This window comes from Polypterus senegalus, chromosome 11, assembly GCF_016835505.1.
Source record: "Polypterus senegalus isolate Bchr_013 chromosome 11, ASM1683550v1, whole genome shotgun sequence".
In the NCBI taxonomy this organism is placed as follows: Eukaryota; Metazoa; Chordata; class Cladistia; order Polypteriformes; family Polypteridae; genus Polypterus; species Polypterus senegalus.
This window is the reverse complement of record NC_053164.1, coordinates 26,342,658-26,364,042: the sequence shown is the minus strand read 5'-3', so window position 1 is coordinate 26,364,042 and position 21,385 is coordinate 26,342,658. Positions and strand designations below refer to the sequence as shown.

General features: G+C 37.5%; 1 protein-coding gene across 1 annotated transcript in view; it reads right to left on the bottom strand.

The window, feature by feature from the left end:
- Positions 1-15,681, bottom strand: part of LOC120539724 — a 136,475-nt gene extending 120,794 nt beyond the window's left edge. The window contains exons 1-3 of the mRNA XM_039770108.1: positions 15,481-15,681; positions 15,227-15,389; positions 25-174 (exon numbers count right to left, since the gene is read on the bottom strand). Of these exons, the coding sequence (XP_039626042.1) occupies positions 25-174; positions 15,227-15,389; positions 15,481-15,657 (490 nt within the window). The 5' untranslated portion in view covers positions 15,658-15,681. The remainder of the gene's footprint in view (positions 1-24; positions 175-15,226; positions 15,390-15,480) is intronic.
- Between the last annotated feature and the right edge of the window lie 5,704 nt (positions 15,682-21,385).

Sequence of the window (21,385 nt, the reverse complement as noted above, 5' to 3'; positions counted from 1 at the left end):
TATTGAACATTCAGCTCTGCTCACCTATGTTTTTTTGAACTTCCTTTACAAGATGTTGAGCTTCCTCCTGTATCCACTCCTCAATGCTCCTCTTCCCCATCCCAAAATCCCTGAATGTGGACAGAGAAAAACGGCGGAGCTGTTTCCAGCGCTCCCCATTAGTGAAAATTATTCCTGCAACAAAGACATAGCAGTGAATTTTATTACTCAATCACCTTTCAGTTTTTTGGTGATTTACGTACATCAACCACCAGTGCACTATATGACAATGACATATTGCACAGTAAGGCACGAGTTTGTGCTTACATCTGATTTTTCTAATATGAAATTTCTTCTGATTGTAATGGATATGTGTTGTGACCAAAAACATCTCATTTTCTTTTTGAGCCTCATTTAGAATGTCATGCAATGCCAAACACACATAATCCAATTAACTTACCAACAGGCTCTGTATATTCATGGCAACATTGATTAAGGACTTTGTATTTTATAGATTAAAAATGTAGTGATAATATGATGGGGTACCCAGATTGCAAAAGATTGTGGGGACATGGGCCCCAATCAGTATCCTCCAATGAAATCCTTCTACCCCAACAAGAAAACCACATCATCCCCACCACCTCTGGTGTAGTCTCTATCCTCTGCCTTCAATCCTCCCTGCTATGTTTGAAAAGAAAAACTTTAAAGGATAAAAGTTGGATGCCTTGGAATGGAACCACTAATCATTTTACCAGAGGAAGCAGTTAATCTTGTACACTTTTATTACTAAACATTCATTCTGCTCCACCATTTAAAATTACAAATAAAACAATTCAAATGTGATTAAAGTGCACATTGCAGACTTTAATTTAGAGGTATTTGCATACATTTCAATCACACCATGTAGAAATTACAATCCTATTTATACATGGTCTCCTCATTTCAGTGCACAATCGGCATAATAGATGTTTGTGACCACTCGGATGTGTTTCGTTTCTTTATCCATGTAAGCATAAAATAAGATTTGGAGTCTGTAGTGGCCACTGTTCAACATGAGGACAATAGCTGTGCAAATGAAAGTTAAAGAAGCCATTATGAATCTGAAAAACAAGAATAAAAGTGTTGGAGACATCGATAAAACCTTAGGATTACCTAAATCAACTGGAATATCATTAAGAAGAAAGAATGCAGTGATGAGCTCAATAATTGAAAACGGACTGGCAGGCCAAGGAAGACCTCCACCGCTGATGACGGGAGAAACCTCACTATGGTAAAGAAAAGGCCCCAAACACATGTCTAACAGTTCAGAAACAGCAGTTTTGGATGTGTCAGAGAAGAGTATCTGCAGAAAACCTCATGAACAGAAATACAGAGACCACACTTCAAGATACAAACCACTAGTTAGCCACAAAATCAGGATGGCCAAATTACAGTTTGTGAAAAGGGCCTGCAGAAATCTGGAAAGAGTTCTTGTGGGTAGATCAGACAAGATGAACTTGTATCAGAGTAATGGCAAGAGCCACGTGGGGAGACAAAAAGGAACTGCTCAAGATCCAATGCAAACCACCTCCTCTGTTAAACATTGTGGTGTGGGGGTGTTATGGCTTGGGCATGTCTGGCTGCCACAGGAATTGGCACACTTATCTTCACTAATGATGGAACTGCTGACAGCAGTGGCACAATTCATTCTGAGGAGTATAGAAACATCTTATCAGCTGGCAGCAAATAGTGATGACGCCATTATAATTCACATTTACTTTTATTTGCTAGGCAGATGCTTTTATCCAAAGTGACTTACAAAACAGGTAAACATAACTGAGTAACATAAGGAAAAGAAAAGGTTTATTGAGTATGGAATGTCATTATCAATGAGTGCCAGACTACTAAGCTATTTGGTATGCTGTAGTAAGAAAAGAAAAAAAAGAATAGAAGAAGAAGCCTAAAGTCACAGATATGTCATGTCAATATGTTCTCAAAAACATATTTATACTTTGGATTAGTAACAATAGTGCTAAATGGGGATGAGACAAGTAGCTAGTTCCTTTATATCTAAAACACCTGAACTTGCTCTTTCAGCAGCAGGCTGCAACTTAACCTCAATTTTCCAAATATGTAGGATACTGAGAACTTAAATCATGTATTTATTGCTATTAGGATTGACTTTTGAAATGTGTTATTCATAGATTGTATAAAGTGTTCTTTAGTCAGCCTTTCACTAATTTAAAAAAAAAAAGTTGCTGCAAGAATCATTGTCTAACCACATACTTTCAGTCTTTAAAAGTTTAAAATTTCATTGGACCGATTTAGAAAATTCTTACATATAAAGCCTTAAATGGCCCAGGCCCAGATTACTTATCTGAACTCATTATTTCTTACAAAGAGATTGCACATTAAGATCTTAAGATGCTGGCTTACTAAAAATTCTAAGGATTAATAAAATAACAGTGGGAGGTTGAGCCTTTAGTTACAGGACCTCAAAGCTGTGGAATGATCCATCTGCTTATATCAGAGATCCCTTGAAGTCTCGGTTGCTTAGTCTGGCATACCCTAAATAGAGCTGTTGACTAACTGTGCACATTAAATCTCTAATTATTAAATATAAGAAACACAATAGTTTGAGCCATTACTAACGCTCCTCCATTCTCTTTTTCTTCTCAGTATTCTGCTGTGGCACTTAGTGCTGCTACTCTACTGCCAAGCTGTTTTCCCACTCTTGGAAGACATCTAAGGTAATACAAGTATTGGAATCAATGGATGGAATGATTCTGTCATCAGTCATCTAATTATAATATGGCAGATTGCCCGTTATGGACACTGAAGGATGCTGTTTTTTAACCAAACCCCCAAGTCCATCCAGCATTCCAAACTGGCTAAACTATCACTCACTGTGAATCCTTCAGAGATTTATTTTCTCTAGGGATGCTGCTGATTTAAGCTTTTGCTTTCCTCTCTTCCCCTGTCATCTGGTCATAGTTCAACAAATAATCCATGGACAGAAATCAGTTTCAAAATAGTTTATTTTGCTTTCTTCAACTCTTTCAGGGCTGATGTTGACTTTTGTCAAAATTTAGGGGTAGGGATGGTAATCAGCTGTAAACTGCAACAGAACTCGCCTTTATGTTTTAATTCGAAGGAAAGTTACATAGCTTTGCAGATTTGACCTCGATTCCAAATGCATGCATTTGTAGCAAAGAGCAAACAACCTCTGAAATGGCATCGACATCTGGCAAGAAACCAAAGTATATGTGCAAAGCATGGAAGTTTTACGTAATTTCGTTGAATAGGACTCTGATTTGTCAGACTCCAAGTCTGATGCAAGTGATCTGGAGATGGATATCGAAAACGAAAGTGAGGTACTGGCATCATCTGATTGGTCCCCAGCTGATTGTGGTGCTGAACACTTTCGTGTAGCTGATGCTCCTACAGCAGCACTTGCCTGGGAGGATTACCACTTATGATGACAGGAGGTACAAACCATATTGCGTGACACTGTGACCGCCACCACCACCTACCTGCTGTGTGAAGACAGCCAGGCAGCCAGCCCACCGTGCATTCTTGCTGACCATTGAGGTGCCCCTGTGCAGACACTGCCACCAGAGGTGCCAAATGTGCACCAACAGCAGTCACGGCACATAGCAGCAGATGTTTTATATTGATTTATTTGTGAAACCATTGCTTTGTGTGCTTTTCAGAAAACTGAGTCAGCCCTCAAAGAGTTAAAATAAAACTGTCTTTATGTGTACTTATTACATAAGTAGTAATCTGTACAGTTTGTATTTGGATTTTACCAGAGAATTAGTCACAGAGTTCCTTACCTGCATTTTGTGAAGAGCACTATATAAAAATAAACTGAATTGAACTGAATTAGAGATTTATAATGTAGAGAGTACAGTGAAAATCTTACTTACATGTGTTAATCAACATGCAACACGTGGCCACCCTACACTGCCATTATTAGTAAGTCAGAACCACCTTAGCTTTAACCTTAAGTCTCCCTTAACTGAAAAATCTCAGAACATGATTTTATAATAAGCATGCTTCCTGAATTTAGGCATCAAAATTCAAGCCTTTGTCTCATCTGAGGTATTCTGTATTTACTCAACCCAAGGGGGTTCAATTACAGTATATGCAAGCATATATAAGCATGAGCAGCACTAAAAAGGCTCAGAAAGAAATGGAAAAGACAAGTAAAGCTTCATCCATGCCTAAACGGGCATCAAGTTCAAGCTCAAGGGACAGCCTGCTAGAGACTAAACTGGAACAGGTAGGTGAAAGCACAGAATTCCTGGGACCTGACGCTGCTGCATTGTCTCCAGCCGAGAGTGACAGTGGGAGTGAATGTGCAAGCAAGTCGGGCCAGAAGAACTTGTCAATTCCAGAAGGCACATTGAAACTGAAAAAGGCCTTACATTCCACGTTGCAAACTAACCTTCACGAGCCAGCAACACCAACTCCAACTGGGCTTGCTACTTCACCTGCAAAGCATTGAGATGACCAAAACTATCTGTCTGAACTGAAGGTAATGATCGCTGTAATGGCCACAGCTCAAGAATAATATAAAGAAGGATATAAAGAAAGAAATAAATGATAAAAGGAAAAGTGATATAAATGATATAAGGAAAGAAATAAAGGACATACACAAGACAAATGAGAAGTTGCTTCAGGATATTAAAGACCAGGAAAAATGTTTAAGTAATTGCTTTGAGGCAACCTTTAAAAGGTATGCTAGAAAAAAATTAAGGAAAAAATACAGGAAAATGCACCTAAGTTTGAGAATAAACTTAGAGCTCTTGGTGCACAGTCTGAAGATGTTAAGCAAACGTTTACAACTCATATTGAAATAGCAAAACAACTGGCATCTACCACTTACGGAAAAGCAACGGCTACAAATTGCAATTCAAAGTATATGGAGACAGACTAGCTGCACTGGAAGATGGACACTGATGGAAAAATATCAGAATCAAAGGTCTCCCTGAGAATCTTGAAAGTCCAAACCCAGTGAAATTCATAGCCAAACTATACTCTAAAATCATTGGAGAAGACTTCAAATCAGACACCGTGATAGCGTCAGCTTACCGCATACGTGGATCAAATACCTCAAAACCTAAAACTCTCATTGTACATTTTGAAAAATTACTATTTAAATTACAAATAATGTTGCATCTCAGATAGAACCAAGAGATTTTATTTGAAAATAACTACATTTGTATTTTCCCTGAAATCTCAACCTCAACAGCAGCTAAACAAGCCACAATTTGCAACATTAAACAGCGCTTACAGAAAGCCCAGTTCAGATACAACCTCTTGTAACCCACCAAACTGAAAGAGGACATTCAAAGCAAGTTCTATATTTTTTACTTCTATGCAGGAAACAGAAGAGCTAAGAAAACTGATCCTTTTTGAAATACAATCGTGAGTCGCAGTGATACTGGTACTATAATTATACATCCCACTTCCTTCTTGGCCACTTTTTATTTACGTTTTAATTAAAATTATATGCGTGTATGTATGTATGTGTACTTTTTTTTTCATAGGGGACTGTTTAACATCATACCCTTAGTTTATTGTATTAGGGCTTACTATCAAACATTATCTGCTTATCCAGTGCTACTGTTTAACATCACTCCCTGAGCTTACTCTCTCAAGACTGTTTAAGATTATATTTTAGGTTTATAGTATTTGGTCTCTACTGTCAATAGTTATCTCTATTTTAACTCTTATAAGTTGCTCCTGGGGGGTTTGTTTTGTTTTGGATGTGCTCTGTCTCTAGGTATGTCAGAGGACTTTGTGAAGTGTGGTCTAGCCTTACGTGGGGAGGCAAAATGTAGGGGGTGGGGGGACTGGAATGGGAGATAAAGAGAGCAAGCTATTTCTAATCTATCCTTTAAATCCTTATAATTGTAACAGACAATAGCCAACAATAGGCTTCATAGTAATATCTCCTGTAAAAATTGGAAATTAAGGTCAACGTTGCCTTATGTAATAATGTGCTATCTTAAATTAAGACTAAAAAATGTCAATAAAAGTTCAGAAGCAATGTCTCCATGACCAAACAGTTAACTTTGTGAGCTGAAATGTTAAAGGACTCAATCACGAATTGAAGAGAAAGTATTCATTTTTAAATCAAGATATAGAAAAGGTTAATAAGATCTTTGCTAAACAAATCATCAAGCAGTAAGTTCAAAATCATTGCCCATAAAAATATAATGCACACATTTAGAGACTACTATAAGTCATTATATTCTACTCAGTTTAAAGAAGACAAGACACAATCTAATGCATATTTGAATGCATTACAGATACCACAATTAGATACCCTCAGTGCAGAGGAATTGGATAAACCTCTGGCACTCTCAGAATTGCTGGACGCTATAATCTCACTTCAGAGTGGGAAAGCAGCAGGCCCTGATGGCTACCCTGCCGAGTTTTATAGAAAATATCTCAATTAAGTTAACCACCTTTTTACTGGCAACATTTATGTAAGCTAGAGATAATAAAATTCTACCTTAAACTTTTTGCCATGCATTAATTACTGTTTTCCCTCAACAAAATACGGACTTATTACAATGTGCATCATACAGACCATTCTAATCTCTAAATAATGATGTTAAGATACTCTCCAAAGTCCTAGCTAAAATGATTGAGAAAGTGCTTCCTTCAATAATATCACAAGACCAAACTGGATTTATTGATTTTTATCTATCTATCTATCTATCTATCTATCTATCTATCTATCTATCTATCTATCTATCTATCTATCTATCTATCTATCTATCTATCTATCTATCTATTTTTCCTACTATTAAAGTTTTACTCTGTTGGCCTAGCTCTCTTTCTCATGGGTGGGGGTTGATTTGATTTGAACTTAGTTTTGTAAAATCTGACTTGTTTGTACGGAATGTCATTTCCTTTTAATAAATTCAATAAAATGTTTAAAAAAAAAGACAGTAGGATTAAGGGCAGTAAGAATTACATTCGACATTCCTCACAGTAACAACTAGAACTATTCAATGAACACTTAACATCACGGGTCTTGCAGATTTTGAATATTATAAACGTTCTGAAAATGGAATACAATTATTACTTGAGGGCATATAATGTTTCGAGTAAATTAATTAATACTGTCAGGTATGCATTTGGCACAATAACAATAATTTAGTGCACAAAGTTTAAACGGGATTTACCGATTAACTGCTTTAACCGTCTGTGACATTTATCCACCCATTTCTTTCTTCTTTGACTGCTGTTCTGCCCCTTCTTTGGAGGATATGCCAATAATTCCTCTGTTTCTCAGACTTGTAGTTAATGGTTGATCAGCAGTTCACTGCTCAGCTCATAAAAGCATTTACATTTTCAGTTAATTTGGGTTTACATGTGCCGATTGGCTAATCCACTGGTGAGAAATAATGCTATAGCAAAATAAAATTAATTCTGAGTCCCTGGATTATCTAATTTCGCTTTGTGAAACAGAAGTACCACAATGGGTTAACCCCAGGGGCTACTGACACAGTGTCCAAATATTGGCTAGTAAAGTTTGTGGTTATGTAAGTGTGGGGATGGGAGTATGGGTGTCTTGGACGACACCCAGCCTATTGACTTACCCCCACAATACCCCAAAAATCGTCACATATTTGTGTCTTTTATGCATCTTCTCAGTTTGAATGTGTAGGCAGTGCTGTCGTAGGAAATAAGCGGTCGGCTTGAGTGCTGTGGCAACAAAGAGCTGCAGGATAAACACATCTGGAGGTGCTTTAAAAAAATGCATCTGACTTTACCAGCAACATCCTTCTCTTGTGAAAACATTAATCAAGGTCCAGACAGACGATCAATACAAATTGTCTTAGTCACAGCACAGCATAATAATAAAATATTTCCTTACATAAAAGTTATAACAACAACAACAACAACATTTATGTATATAGCACATGTTCATACAAACAGTAGCTCAAAGTGCTTTACTTAATAAAGAATAGAAAAATAAAAGACACAATAAGAAAACAAAATAAGTCAAAATTAATTAACATAGAATAAGAGTAAGGTCCAATGGCCAGGGGGGACAGAAAAAAAAAAAACTCCAGACGGCGGAGAAAAAAATAAAATCTGTAGGGATTCCAGACCATTAGACTGCCCAGTCCCCTCTTATAGTTCTCCTCTCTGTACCATTCCTAACCAATCATCCAGTTACATAAGCACAATCCCAGTCATCAACACATTTACCGTGTACCTAACTCATTAACAAGTAGTAAGGACAAATTCCACCTGATTCATTTAATATGTAGTAATTCAAATCCCTAAACCCGCAATCATTAGACATAACAACACATGAAATCGTCAATCAAATGCTTCATTTTGTCATACACATGAAACAATATGCACATGTACTTTTCATATGTCTTTATAATTTAATGTTAAGAGGCAAAGGAGAGATATTTATGAGAAGAGAGTGTTACAGTGAGAAGGGGGTTTGTGAGCTGTATCACTAAAGCTCTTCTGTACAGCATTAGGCATTCCAGTCGGCACTTGTAAGATGAATAATTTATAGTTTTGTTTCTTGACATTAAGTATTATCTGGAACAATCATTTAAAATGTATTAATGATCCTCAGACTTTTATTTCCCCTGACAATTCTGTTGAGTTCTTGAAATCTGGTGATACCATGCGTAGTACAAATGAAGCTCAATGAATAAGGATTCAAAACATCGAGCTGACATGCACACTGGAAATGACCCCCACCTCCCCAAGTGTTGTCTGAAGCAGTAAACTAACATGCGCAGTGGAAATGACTTCCCTCCATTCATTGCGGCTCAAAGCACTGAGCTGATATTCACACTGGAAATGAAGCGTGAAACTTGGTATCACTAACCAATTTGGACTGGAAACCTGATATGCTCAACACATGCATGAATATACATCATTTACACTACTCTTTTTTATAGCAGCTGTCTGATTTGGACAATGCATACACAATATCGTTTTTAAGTTAATGTAAAATGAATTATTTCAATAACATAATTGTAATTCTGTTCATAACAGTTTTTTGTACATGAAATAATGTTTGGAAATTATTTTGTGGCAATAAAGAAGAAGTTTGGTTTATGCATCTTCCTAACTAAATGAGACTGTTTATCGCTTTACTCGACAGAACACAGTAGATACGCTATATCTTTTACTTTGTGAATTCACTGTTCTGGTGGTGTCTTTAAAAGTATGTTTGTTCTTTAAATAGCAAAATTATTTATTTACTTCTAGATTCACTCTTTTGATAAACAAAGAGAAGGAAATAGTGGTTACTTTAAAAAACATATAATTACATGCTGTAACATACATACTCATTTGAATTATGCATGTTCAAAATTTAATAAAATTATAGTGATGTCTAGTTGAATAAGACACCCAGGAGCTGCTTCTCTGGTGAAATCTTCAAAATTCCGACTGGCTTTTTATTTGGTGTGCTGCGATATGAACAGTGCCCTATACCTTATGGCTGGGTCATAGGGCCACCTCTAAAATAAATAAATAATATATATATATATTGTGACAGATGGCCGGGGCCCATGCCTGGCCGGGATGTCTCTTCACCACATCTGCCAGGGAGACAAGGGGGGGAAGCCCAACATCTCCCCCTGGATGCTAGAGGGCAGCATCCCTGAGTTGCAGAGGTGCCTTGGACTCCCCCAGGGCTTCATGGGGGTTGGAATTCTGAGCAGCTCTGTGGGGTTCCACAGGCGCCGCCAAGGGGTGCTGCAACAAGAGAGGCTGGCCCCTTTTAGGCACTGGTTTTGCCTTACCTGGACGTGCAGCCGGATGTCAGCAATCATCCACCTGGAGCACTTCTGGGTGCCTGATAAAAGGGAGCCAGCGAACACCACTCGGCAGCCAGAATCGGGAGGAAGAGGACGATGTTGTCTAGGGGGAGTGGTGGTGCCAGAAGAAGGGTTGTGTGTTGTGGTTTAAGTGATTTTGGGATGGTGTATTGCCTGAGGGGTTCACGGGGAGGACGTTCCCCACAGATGAAGAAAAATAAAAGTTTTGTGTGTTTTACACGTACCTCTGAGTGAGTCTGTGCTGGGTCAGGCACTATACAGCATCCTTTTCACTATATATATATATATATATATATATATATATATATATATATATATATATATATATATATATATATATATATATACCATTTTTACTCGTGTACCGCGTGCCCTCGTGTAAGACGCGCACCCTAATTTTTACAAAGAAAATCGCAAAAATCATTTTTTGCCCCATGTACAACGCATGTTATGATTGTATAGGAAGCGTTTAGAGAAAGAGAGAGCGTGAGCGTGAGCGAGAGAGCAAGCGAGCCCAAGCAGAAGAAGTAAACATTACAGAATTACATTTCCTTGTGTATGACGCGCACCTGATTTTCTAATGTTAATTTTCAGGAAAAAAATGTATGTGTGGTACACGCATAAATACTGTATATATATATATATATATATATATATATATATATATATATATATATATATATATATATATATATATATATATATATATATATATATATATATATATAAAAAGATTTTCAAGTAACACAATTTTATGCAAAAATTGACTAAGAAAGAAAAAAAAATTTGTAATAAAAGTTTATTGGTTATATATGACTAAAAATAAAATTGTGAGGTTAATTCACTTAAAATGCATAGATTTCTTAAAGTTCAATTTCTAACCAGCCTAACTATGGAGACAAATAAGACATTATTTAAAAGTTTATTAAAGTATGAAGGATAATGGTTATAACTGGAGTAATTGCAAGAGTTATTTATTTATTTATTTGCTTTTTTGGAATCATTGAAGGAAACCGTGTGTTTTAATTGAATGATCGCTGTCAAGTGACAGCAGGTGCCTGCTTTGAATAACACAACAGGTAAGTATCAGGGAAATGTAAAATGTGTCAGTGACTGATATTGCAGAACTGGAAGATGGTTTAAGAAAACAGAAATCGCAAAGGTCTTTCAATAATTCGATTTACTTAAATGATTTATTCTGCTAGGCTGTGGGTGGGGTGGAAGTGCTGCAGTCCAGGGCTCTGAAACTGTCCAGGAGAGGTATTGCCCTGAAAATGTCCTCTCCCCGGGTCCTTCTATCACAGGGGTATTCCAGCCAGGAAAGGGCCTCTGCCATCCGCCACCCGCCACATTATATATATATATATATATATATATATATATATATATATATATATATATATATATATATATATATATATATATATATATATATATATTCCCTGCAATCCTGTTTACTATGGAAAAGCAAATAAGTCAATGCATCAATTTCCTGGGCACATCTAGGGAATCCAATCCCGGCTCCCGTTTACCGGACATTTTTCATTCCCGCATTCCCGGGAATGGAACTGCTGTAATTCCCGGGAAACCAGGAACGGCCAAGTTCGCATATATTGCGTGTAAAAGTGTGAAAATCGATCAAGAAATAACAGAGTTATAGTTGAAAACTGAAGACTTCATTGACGTCTGTCAGACAACAGCTTTGAACAGCAACTTGAAATTGCAATGCGTCAGTCTGTTGCATCCGCATTATCTGTGCCAAGAAACTTGCCATCACAGAATGATGACAAGAAACTGGATGCATCAGTAACAGCTGAAATGGCGGTGTTTCACAGCAACGGCAAGCGCGGGCATTGTTTAGAACAAGTGTATCTGTATCTGATGACTGTGCTGCCTACTTCAGTGGAGGCAAAGCGTGCTTTCTCAGCGGCTGGCGTACTCTGCACGAAGTACTCTCACCTGGCCGACCGCAAGCTGGACAAGTTATGCTTTCTACGCTCTTATTACCGCAACTAACTAGATCAGGGGTGCCCACAGTTTTTCGGCTTGCGAGCTACTTTTAAAATAACCAGGTTGAAATGATCTACCTACATTAAAAAGTATATAAGGTTTTCGCAGTCTGAATCACAATCTGATTGTATGGGTGATAACCTACCAGGTAACGCTTGTGGTTGGTCAGCAAGTCGGCTAACATCCGCCACGGTGCCCTCTTTCAGTTGCGAGAAGCAGATCATAGAATGGTTGAAACAGTTTTACTGTCAAATAATGCAAAGAGTACGCGACACGTGTTTCGCCTGGGCTCATCAGGCGTACACACTCACTGCACCCCCTCTCGGCAAACGAACCTCGGACGTCAGCATTAGAGGCGAAGCTGGCGTGTGGTTCGTTTATTTGACAGTATGTAGATCGGGGTAATTACATTCAAGGCATTCGTAGTCTGAATAACAATCTCATTGTATGGGAGGTTACCTACCAGGTAACGATCTATATAGGCCTACTGTCAAATTAAGGAACCACACGCCGATGTTCAATTCCCGAGAAACACGTGTCGTGTACTCTTTGCATTATTTGACAGTAAAACTATTTCAACTATATATATATATATATATATATATATATATATATATATATATATATATATATATATATATATATATATATATACACAGAGTATACTTTATACATAACATATATGTTGTCGTACCTTGCATAACTGAATAACCTTTATGGCACAAAAACAATTCAATACATTTATGGTCACTACAGTATTTGGATTTAATAATCTACATGTAGGAAAAGGCTGACTCGCATAAATAAATAGAGCCGAATAATGCAGTTAAGAAGCTTTTGAATTCAGCCGAGTGAAAAATGACGGCTGTCCGATTAACTGCAATTTCAGTTCCCTCTCTTTTCTCTTTCTCATATCGCTTTTTGGAAGGACGTGAGTTTCGTAGTTTTTATGAACAGTTCGAAAGTGCCTTTCCACATTTTCCTTCTTTGGAATAGCAATGATAGATTGACAGATCAGACAAACGCACTTCGATTGTGACATTGTGAGAGAAAAAAATCCTCTTCTAATTACACATAAAGCCCGTACCCTCCCCAAACAATTTTTTTTTAAATCCCTTCTTTAGTCGATATAAATTGGAAGGCTAACTAGATCACTTAGATAGCCGGAATTCTGCAGTAGCTCGCGCGTTTGATCATGCGTGCGGGATGACCAGTGTGTTAGAAGAAAAGAGACCTCAGACTGGCCGCCCTGTATGTCAATCAAGTGTCAAATGCCATAGGGAGGATATATGATAGACTAACGTTTTAAAAAAAAAAAAAATTTGAATGCAATGTGATCTACCTGCACTAACTTTGCGATCTACCGATTCCCGAGAATGACATGCGGGATTCCAGAATTCCCGGGAATGGATTCCCTAGGCACATCCATTGAAAGAGATGTTTATCATAAGAAATGTTATACACACAAAATATTACACTTTACTAGATATCATTCAACATCATTAACAGAGTTGGGTTCAGACTCAATTCAGAAGACTTCACACCCATTGTAATACCAAGGAGGCTAAAAGGAATGAAAGGCGCTATCTTTTCCGACTTTTCACATCATATGGCTACCCAAAGACATTCATCAAACAATGATACATAAGAGACGGACAGATAGGATCGCTGCTTTGCAAAGTTACACCAGAGTAAACTGTAGTGGCCAAATTCTTAACAAGATTCTCTCAGTATTTTAAACATCCTGGACAACAGAGCAAACTTACTAGGTCACTCAAAACAGTCTGTCGAGACAAGATATAGTGCTGAATTCAGTGCTGCAGCAATAACAAAATACAACAAAATTATACTCACAACTGGTATGTTTTCTTTTCTTAATGATGCGACGACTGATTTAGAATCAGATGTTATAACTTTTTGAAAGAACTTGTCAACAAAATGTTCAGCACCAACTCTTATCCACATGTTCAACAAAGAAGCAACATTTCTCAGCCCAAAGCTTCTGTTTCCTTACCTTTTATTTAAGATGATCGCAAAGGCCCAGGGACACGAAGAGATGTGTAATGATCAATAATGATCGCAATTTAATGCGATTGCACTAAATCAAAGATTGCAGTGAAGTTCACTGGACAGCTGTTAGTAACGTCCTCTTTCCTCGCAGAGCTTTGGAGCAGAGGTGGAGATGCCATTAAGTTCACAATGCTTTGCTTGGTACTGATAAGCAAAAACTACTGTGAGAAAGTAGGGAGTGTTCATTAAGCTACCAGTAATACGGCGAACAGAAAAGCGTACGTTTTAAGCAAAGCTACTTGTACGTAGGCAGCACCTACCTTCCGTGTCCGTTCCACATATTTGTGGAGTGAATAGCAATTATTAACATTGATCGTACTTTATTTCAATATAGAACAGTAAGCGGTTGCCTACTGACAAACCTTTAACAAGACATGCTGCTTACACGATGTTCTTTTGTAGCCTATTCCTTTCTGTGAAAAAGACGTGCAGATTTATACTGAGAAATTATTATTTAAGTCCCATCCGAAGATCTGCTTTAAATACTGATGAAGTAGAATTTTCGCAAAAAAGTGAAAAGAGCAACTGGGCCAAATGGGAAAACCTTCAGCCACATCCTTCTACTAAATTGTGGTAAACAGGCTTATCAACCATACAGTACGTTTTTCCTTAATGGAAGCAATGTGTTTTTTCCGGAGGCAGGAGCAAGACCAAACCGTTAGAATGCGTGCCGGAGCGGGACAAATGAGGCCAGGTGTATGTGGGACTGGGCCGGTGCGGGTTTTAAAAATCAGTCCCGTCCAGGTCTCTGAACTGTTCTGTGCCACTGACCCGTGCGTGTGCATCTGGCCCGGAAAACTTAACAGTATCTACACTCCCTGTTCTAACCCCCTCTTCCCCAACTGTTACTTTTAGTTTGCCAATCTTTTTTTGTTTTTGATACCGTAACATATTTAAAAGAAGCGTGCAGCTTCCCGTTTAGAAAAATAGATAATTCTGAAAAACAGAAACCCCGATATGAACTCTTTTGAGAAGGTGTGGTGCACACTGTTCCTTCCGCCAATTGGCAAGCGTGGCTAATCAATAAATAAACGACCAAATGATCAATAAAGAAGAAAGTATTTTTGCTGGACCTTTTTCGCTCTGTATGAATTTGGGTTAATTAAATGAAAACAAACGAAATACAGCATAAATCGGAATGTAAATCGTGTAAACATCTAAGGTGTTCACATGTGATAATCAAAATGTATTCATACGCGCATTTCAGTGTTCAATGTATAAGGTATCAGTGTACCCCAAATGTAAATGTCATAGGCAGACCAAAAACGTATGCCCGAATAAACAGACTTAATTAAAATCGATTTTAAAATCAGAGCAAAATCAGCACAAATAGTGACAGCTACCGTATCCCTCGTTGACCTTCATGAATACCGGGATCTCCGCTCTGCCGGAGAATGCGTCCGCTTGTTTCACGAGCGCTTCATGGACCGCCTCGAACCCGACCAGAACCACCGCGGGCTGCTGACCAAGGTGAACCGTCATCACGGGGCCATAAGTTTTGCTCATCTGTGGATTAGAGAAAAAGGAAAAGCACCGTAGTGTAGACATGGTGGATCTCCAGACCTTCAAGCAGTGTTTTTCCACGAAATTCGCCCACCTTTAAGAAGCTCAGATGCGGTCTCCCACCGTTCACCTGCAGCAGGTTCCCTATTATTGGCAAGGGAGTCGGACCTGGCGGCATGTTCGTGTAACGAATCGAGTCGCTCTTAGAAAAAGAGAAAAACAGCAAACCCAGTACGATGGCTGCTAAAATTACAGCTCCGAAGAGTTCCATGTTTTCGTGTTAAAATAAACGTATTGGTCTTAGGTGGAGTTTAAATAACTCTTGAAGTTTTAGGGAGTGTGCCAGTGGAGCTATTGCGCCACAATTGTGTGAACTTTGTGAGTTCATATTAGACTTTTATTCGTAATCATTTTAAAATAGAATTAAAAGGTGTTTTCTGCCTTTTATCCATTATGTTCCAATGAACTATTAACCACAAATTTACAAAACGTTACAATGTGACGTATTAAGCTAAATAGCCGTTTTCAGTGTCAAAACATCACTTTTCAAATTAATAACAATTCCATCTATAAGAAATGAACATGTTTTGAATACAACAAAAACAACAACAACAACAACAATAATAATAATAATAATAATAATAATAATAATAATAATAATAATAATAATAATTCAAATCAGAAAAGGCCAAAAGTTTGCAAATGAACTGCGAGGCTGATCAGACGAACTGACATGAACTTTTATTTGGTCTTTAGTTGAAGGTTAATAATTAAAAGTTGTCGGATTATATGATTCAGCAAAAATTTTCAAGTACAGCAAAAAGGCACAAAAAAACATAAAATGTCTCACAGCATCATAAAGTTGTTTGTGGAGTTTAACCCTTCTCTCTCTGTGTTCTTGTCTTTTTGTCCCGGTACCACTCCACGTTCAAAAGATGTCAGTAATTAGACAAATGAAGACATCCAACTGTCCCTGATATGAGTGACTTTATGTGTGCCCTTCTTCCCCCGTGTCCTGTCTAGGATTGGTTTCTACCTTGCGCCTTAATGATGGGAGCCCCAAATTGTGGTGATCATAGAAAAGGTGGGCAAAACTGGCCAAAATATTTTTTAACTTATTAAAGCAAATGGAAACTCCAGAAATAAATGTGGAATTCATACTCAGCAACCCCCTCCCCCTCAAAAAAAAATGAAAATTAAAAAAAATATGAGAAATAGAAACCAAATTCTAACACATTGTCTAAATAAGGCAGAGCTTTTAGTTTAATCATCTTGTGAGGCCTTTTGGTTAATTTTAAGAACATTTTGAACTTTAAGGTCAGTGTTAGAGAGATATTAATTATAAAGAGACACGGATCACATTAAAGATAGTCAATTCCGCATTTGTTTGATATAAGTAAGAATCAGCAGTGTACCGAGTTAAGATAAGTGTGCGTTGATGACCAGAGGTGGGTTCGTTTGCATTTAACTTGTATTTTATGTTTTTTATATGTTAAGACGTAAAGTCGTTTACATGTACTGATTACGTTATTGATTTGGATTCTATACTGCCGGTAAGCTAGTGCTTAATTTCAGTAATACTGCCATCTAGTGGACTTTGGGTACTTTATCAATAAGTTTTATGTATTCTTTTTATTGTAGACCACACATACAAATCCACCTATACCTATTCGAGTACAGGTGTATATCTCCAAATAAATGAGTTCAATTTCAATCTAATCTGCTGTGTGGAATTCTCTGCATCATTTGCCAGTGTCCTGATCGACACTCCGGAGTGAACACAATAAGTCCTGAACATACTAAAGATAAAGTGGTCCTTTGTTACAGTCAGTTTCTCTGTGGACTATAGTTAGACCTAAACCAGCTGGTTGCTGTTAGAGACCATCTGGATTAGGATGGGGCTTTTGTGATATTTTGGTTTGCTTTAGTAGCCTGTCTGGAGTTCTCACACTCCAGACTTTCTTTTTTCATGTTTCTGTCTCCTTCTCATAACAAGTAGTAATTTTTTCACTTCAATGAAATTGGCAAATCCTTCCAGGAGAGACTCTCAAAGGTATGAGCAGTGAAGAACTGGAGCAGGAAATTAATGAAAGTTAGAGTCAGAAGGAGAGGAATTAATGAAAAATTTAAAATAACTTAAAAAACATAAATCAGTAGGCTAAACTGAACTGTAGTCACAAGAGACAATAAAAAAAAATTAGAAACCGGAATAACAAAGATACAACAGGAAGGTCTGTCTTACAAATTGAAATTTAGAAATTTTTTCCAAATTGTAGATGGTAAATAGAGTGTACGAAACCACCTTCACACCACACCAACTGGGAGGACCATCTTACCTACAGAATCTACAAAATAGTGGAGCCAATGAATAAAACAAAATGGCACTGTAAAGCAGTAAATGATATAACATTAATAAATGTAACTTTTTCCCAGTAAACAAAATGTTCTGTAACATAAAAAAACTAACATCTCTATATGCATATTTCCACTGAGAATAGTTGTATCTAAAGAAAACAATAAATGAAAGTAGCCAACCCTTAATACTAGGTCTGTGCTACACTAAATTTGAATTAAAAGGGATCAGAGATGGATGGATAAATGGGCTGAAGAATGCTTGTATTCCGTAACCTAATAAATGAAAAAAGCAGCAGAACAGTTCATAATATTTCTTTTCTAACTTCTTCCAGTGGTCAGCAGTATTATCCTTAATCACCAATTGAACATAACCACAAAAACTCAGAACTTTATTAGACCCCTCAGACATCTACTGCTCTTCTTAAATATGGTGTTCTTCAGGGATTCATTTTAGGTCCTATTTTATTCTCTATATACCTTCACACTATTGGAGTTATTTTTAGGAAATTTAACATTTCTTTTCACTGCTATGCTGATGATACTCAGGTTTATATTTCTGTCTGCAACTCTGCAATAAACCAACTGCACAAATGTCTTTCTGAACTAAGATCCAGGATGGCTAATAATTTTCTTGATCTAAATCAAAATAAAACGGAGGTGCTTATAGTGAGTCCATCAGCTAAAGCCCAAATTGGTCTTGGATTTCTCGGCTCTTTCTCTGTCTTTTGCAAACCTCAAGTCCGCAATCTTGGTGTTATCTTTGAGAGTAACCCCTCTTTTGAGAAACAAGTAAATTCTGTAGTCAAGAGTTGCTTTTTCCAGCTTTGTCTGTTAGGTAAGATCAAGTCTTTTTTATCTTCTAGAGATCTTGAGAAAGCTACTCATGTTTTTATCTTTTCTCACCTTGATTCGCTGTATTCTGGGCTTAGTAAATCCCTGATATGCAGGTTACAGTTGGTCCAGAATAAGGCTCGCTTTCTGGTCAGGGCAAGAAAGTATGACTCTGTTTCTCCTATTTTAGCTTCTTTACATTGGCTGCCTGTCAGTTTTCGAATTGATTTTAAAATCTTGTTGCTAGTTTTTAAATCTTTACATATCTTGCTCCTGCATATTTATCTGAATTGTGTGTTTTACACCAGCCATCCAGAGTGGTTAGATCTTCTGGTCAGTTGTCTCTTGTTGTCCCTCGTACCAAGTGTAAAACTAAGGGGGACAAAGTGTTTGCAGCTGCTGCTCCTCGCCTGTGGAACTCTTTACCTCATCATATAAAGGAGTCGTCTACAACTGAACTGTTCAAAACGAGATTAAAGACTCATTTCTATTCACTTCCTTTCCATGACCTTCAGTAATACTGATGGTTTCCTCAATGTGATTATGTAATATTACTTCTATTTATTATTTATTTTATTTATGTTCATATATTTTATTTCTATTTATGTTATTTGTTTCTTTTCTTTTATTCTATTATTGTTAAGCACTTTGGCCACAGCACTCCTATGTTGTTTTAAATGTGCTATATAAATAAATTGACATTGACATCTCAAGGGCTTAAATAACTGAATCTATATGAAGTTTACCAGTAGATTAATGATCAGAGGTAACATCATAAAACAGGGATTTTCTGACTTTTTAGTCTCTGCTTCTCCAAGCAGACAGGGAAATCACTGCCATTTACAAACTGCATATTTGTATTTAAAACGAAACACACACATAGCTGATTAAACTTAAATAAAGAAGTGAAGTGCATGCATGAAGCTGCTGGGTTAATAACCTTGACTCTTCTTCAGTGCTTATTGTAAGTCATAATCCTCATTCCAAAGGCATGAATGTTTAGAAAACATGTCCTGTGTGTATGTGTCTGCAGACCCTACAATTAATCGGGAACACTTCCAGAGTTCAAATGTGTCAAGAGATTTCCATTTAGACACCCGTATCAGGAATTTCTGAGAAAGCCACTTCAGAAAGAAGTCCCTAAGGACTGGAAGGTTGCAGATGTGACCCCAGTCTTCAACAATGGTGACAACAATTTGCCAAATCAATCTTTTCTGTTTAAACAGGCAACTGCAATAGCTGAGCAAAAGCAAAGCATAGTGCATAATTAACTTAGACTTTGATACAGTCCTACACTGAAGATTAGTTCTAAAGTCAGAAGCTGTTGGCATCTAAGGTAACTTGTAAAACTGGATCTCAAGCTGGTGAACTGGAAGGAAATAAAGAGTACAGATAAGAAGAGATTGCGTCACGTGGAGTGCAGTCTTCAGTGGACTCCCACAGAGTTCTGTCCTTTTCCAGTTTATATTAATGACATTGATTATGGTGTAATTTGTAAACTTGTGAAATTTGCAGGTGATACTAAACTTGGAGCAATGGCAAACACTAAGGGCCAGTTTACACTTCATGTTTAGAATGCATATGCACACACATCTTGGCTGCCACGCATTCCCATAGCTCTTTTGATGCATCCTCAGAGTACTTTCTCAGAAACTAACATAACGCGTGTGCAAGTTGCAATACCAGCAAAAATATGGGCAGCGTGTGCATCATTATTAACTATTAACATGTGACTGCAGGCTTCCAACTACAACAAGTTCAATCTGCATACTTTGATGTTTGATGAATGGATCGATGCGAGGAAGCAAATTATCAAATGTAAATGCTGACGCACAAATGTCTTCATGGTGCTTTTCTTCATCCATTTCTTGCATAGGCAATACACAGTAAAATGCAAGTGTTAAATTAACTCCCGCAGAGTCATTTTCAACACTACCTCAGATAACATATGGCCCCACTCCTCCTAGAATAGGAGTGTTAAAAATAAACAAAAAGTGTTAAAAATAAACAGTGCAAAACACAGACTAGTGTTGGAGAATTTGATTGCACAGCTAAATAATCTCTTTCAAGTGTTATGTTTTACTTTTCAATTCTTTGTAATTAATTGAAAATGTAATTCCTGCTACAGTATCAATTACTGTAGATTAGACAGGAGTCCCTATGGACTATGATGTTTGCTGATGACATTGTGATCTGTAGCGATAGTAGGGAGCAGGTCGAGGAGACCCTGGAGAGGTGGAGATATGCTTTGGAGAAGAGAGGAATGAAGGTCAGTAGGAACAAAACATAATACATGTGTGTGAATGAGAGGGAGGTCAGTGGAATGGTGAGGATGCAAGGAGTAGAGTTGGTGAACGTGGGTGAGTTTAAATATTTGTGATCAACAATTCAGAGTAACAGGGATTGTGGAAGAGAGGTGAAAAAGAGAGTGCAGGCAGGGTGGAATGGGTGGAGAAGAGTGTCAGGAGTGATTTTTGACAGACGGGAAGAGTGGAAGGGAAGGTCTACAGGACGGTAGTGAGACCAGCTATGTTATATGGGTTGGAGACGGTGGCACTGACCAGAAAGCAGGAGACAGAGCTGGAGGTAGCAGAGTTAAAGATGCTAAGATTTGCATTGGGTGTGACGAGGATGGACAGGATTAAAAATGAGGACATTAGAGGGTCAGCTCAAGTTGGACGGTTGGGAGACAAACAACAACAACATATATTTCTATAGCTAATTTTCATACAAATAATGTAGCTCAAAGTGCTTTACATGATGAAGAAAAGAGAAATAAGAGACAAAGTAAGAATTAGAATAACACAGCACTA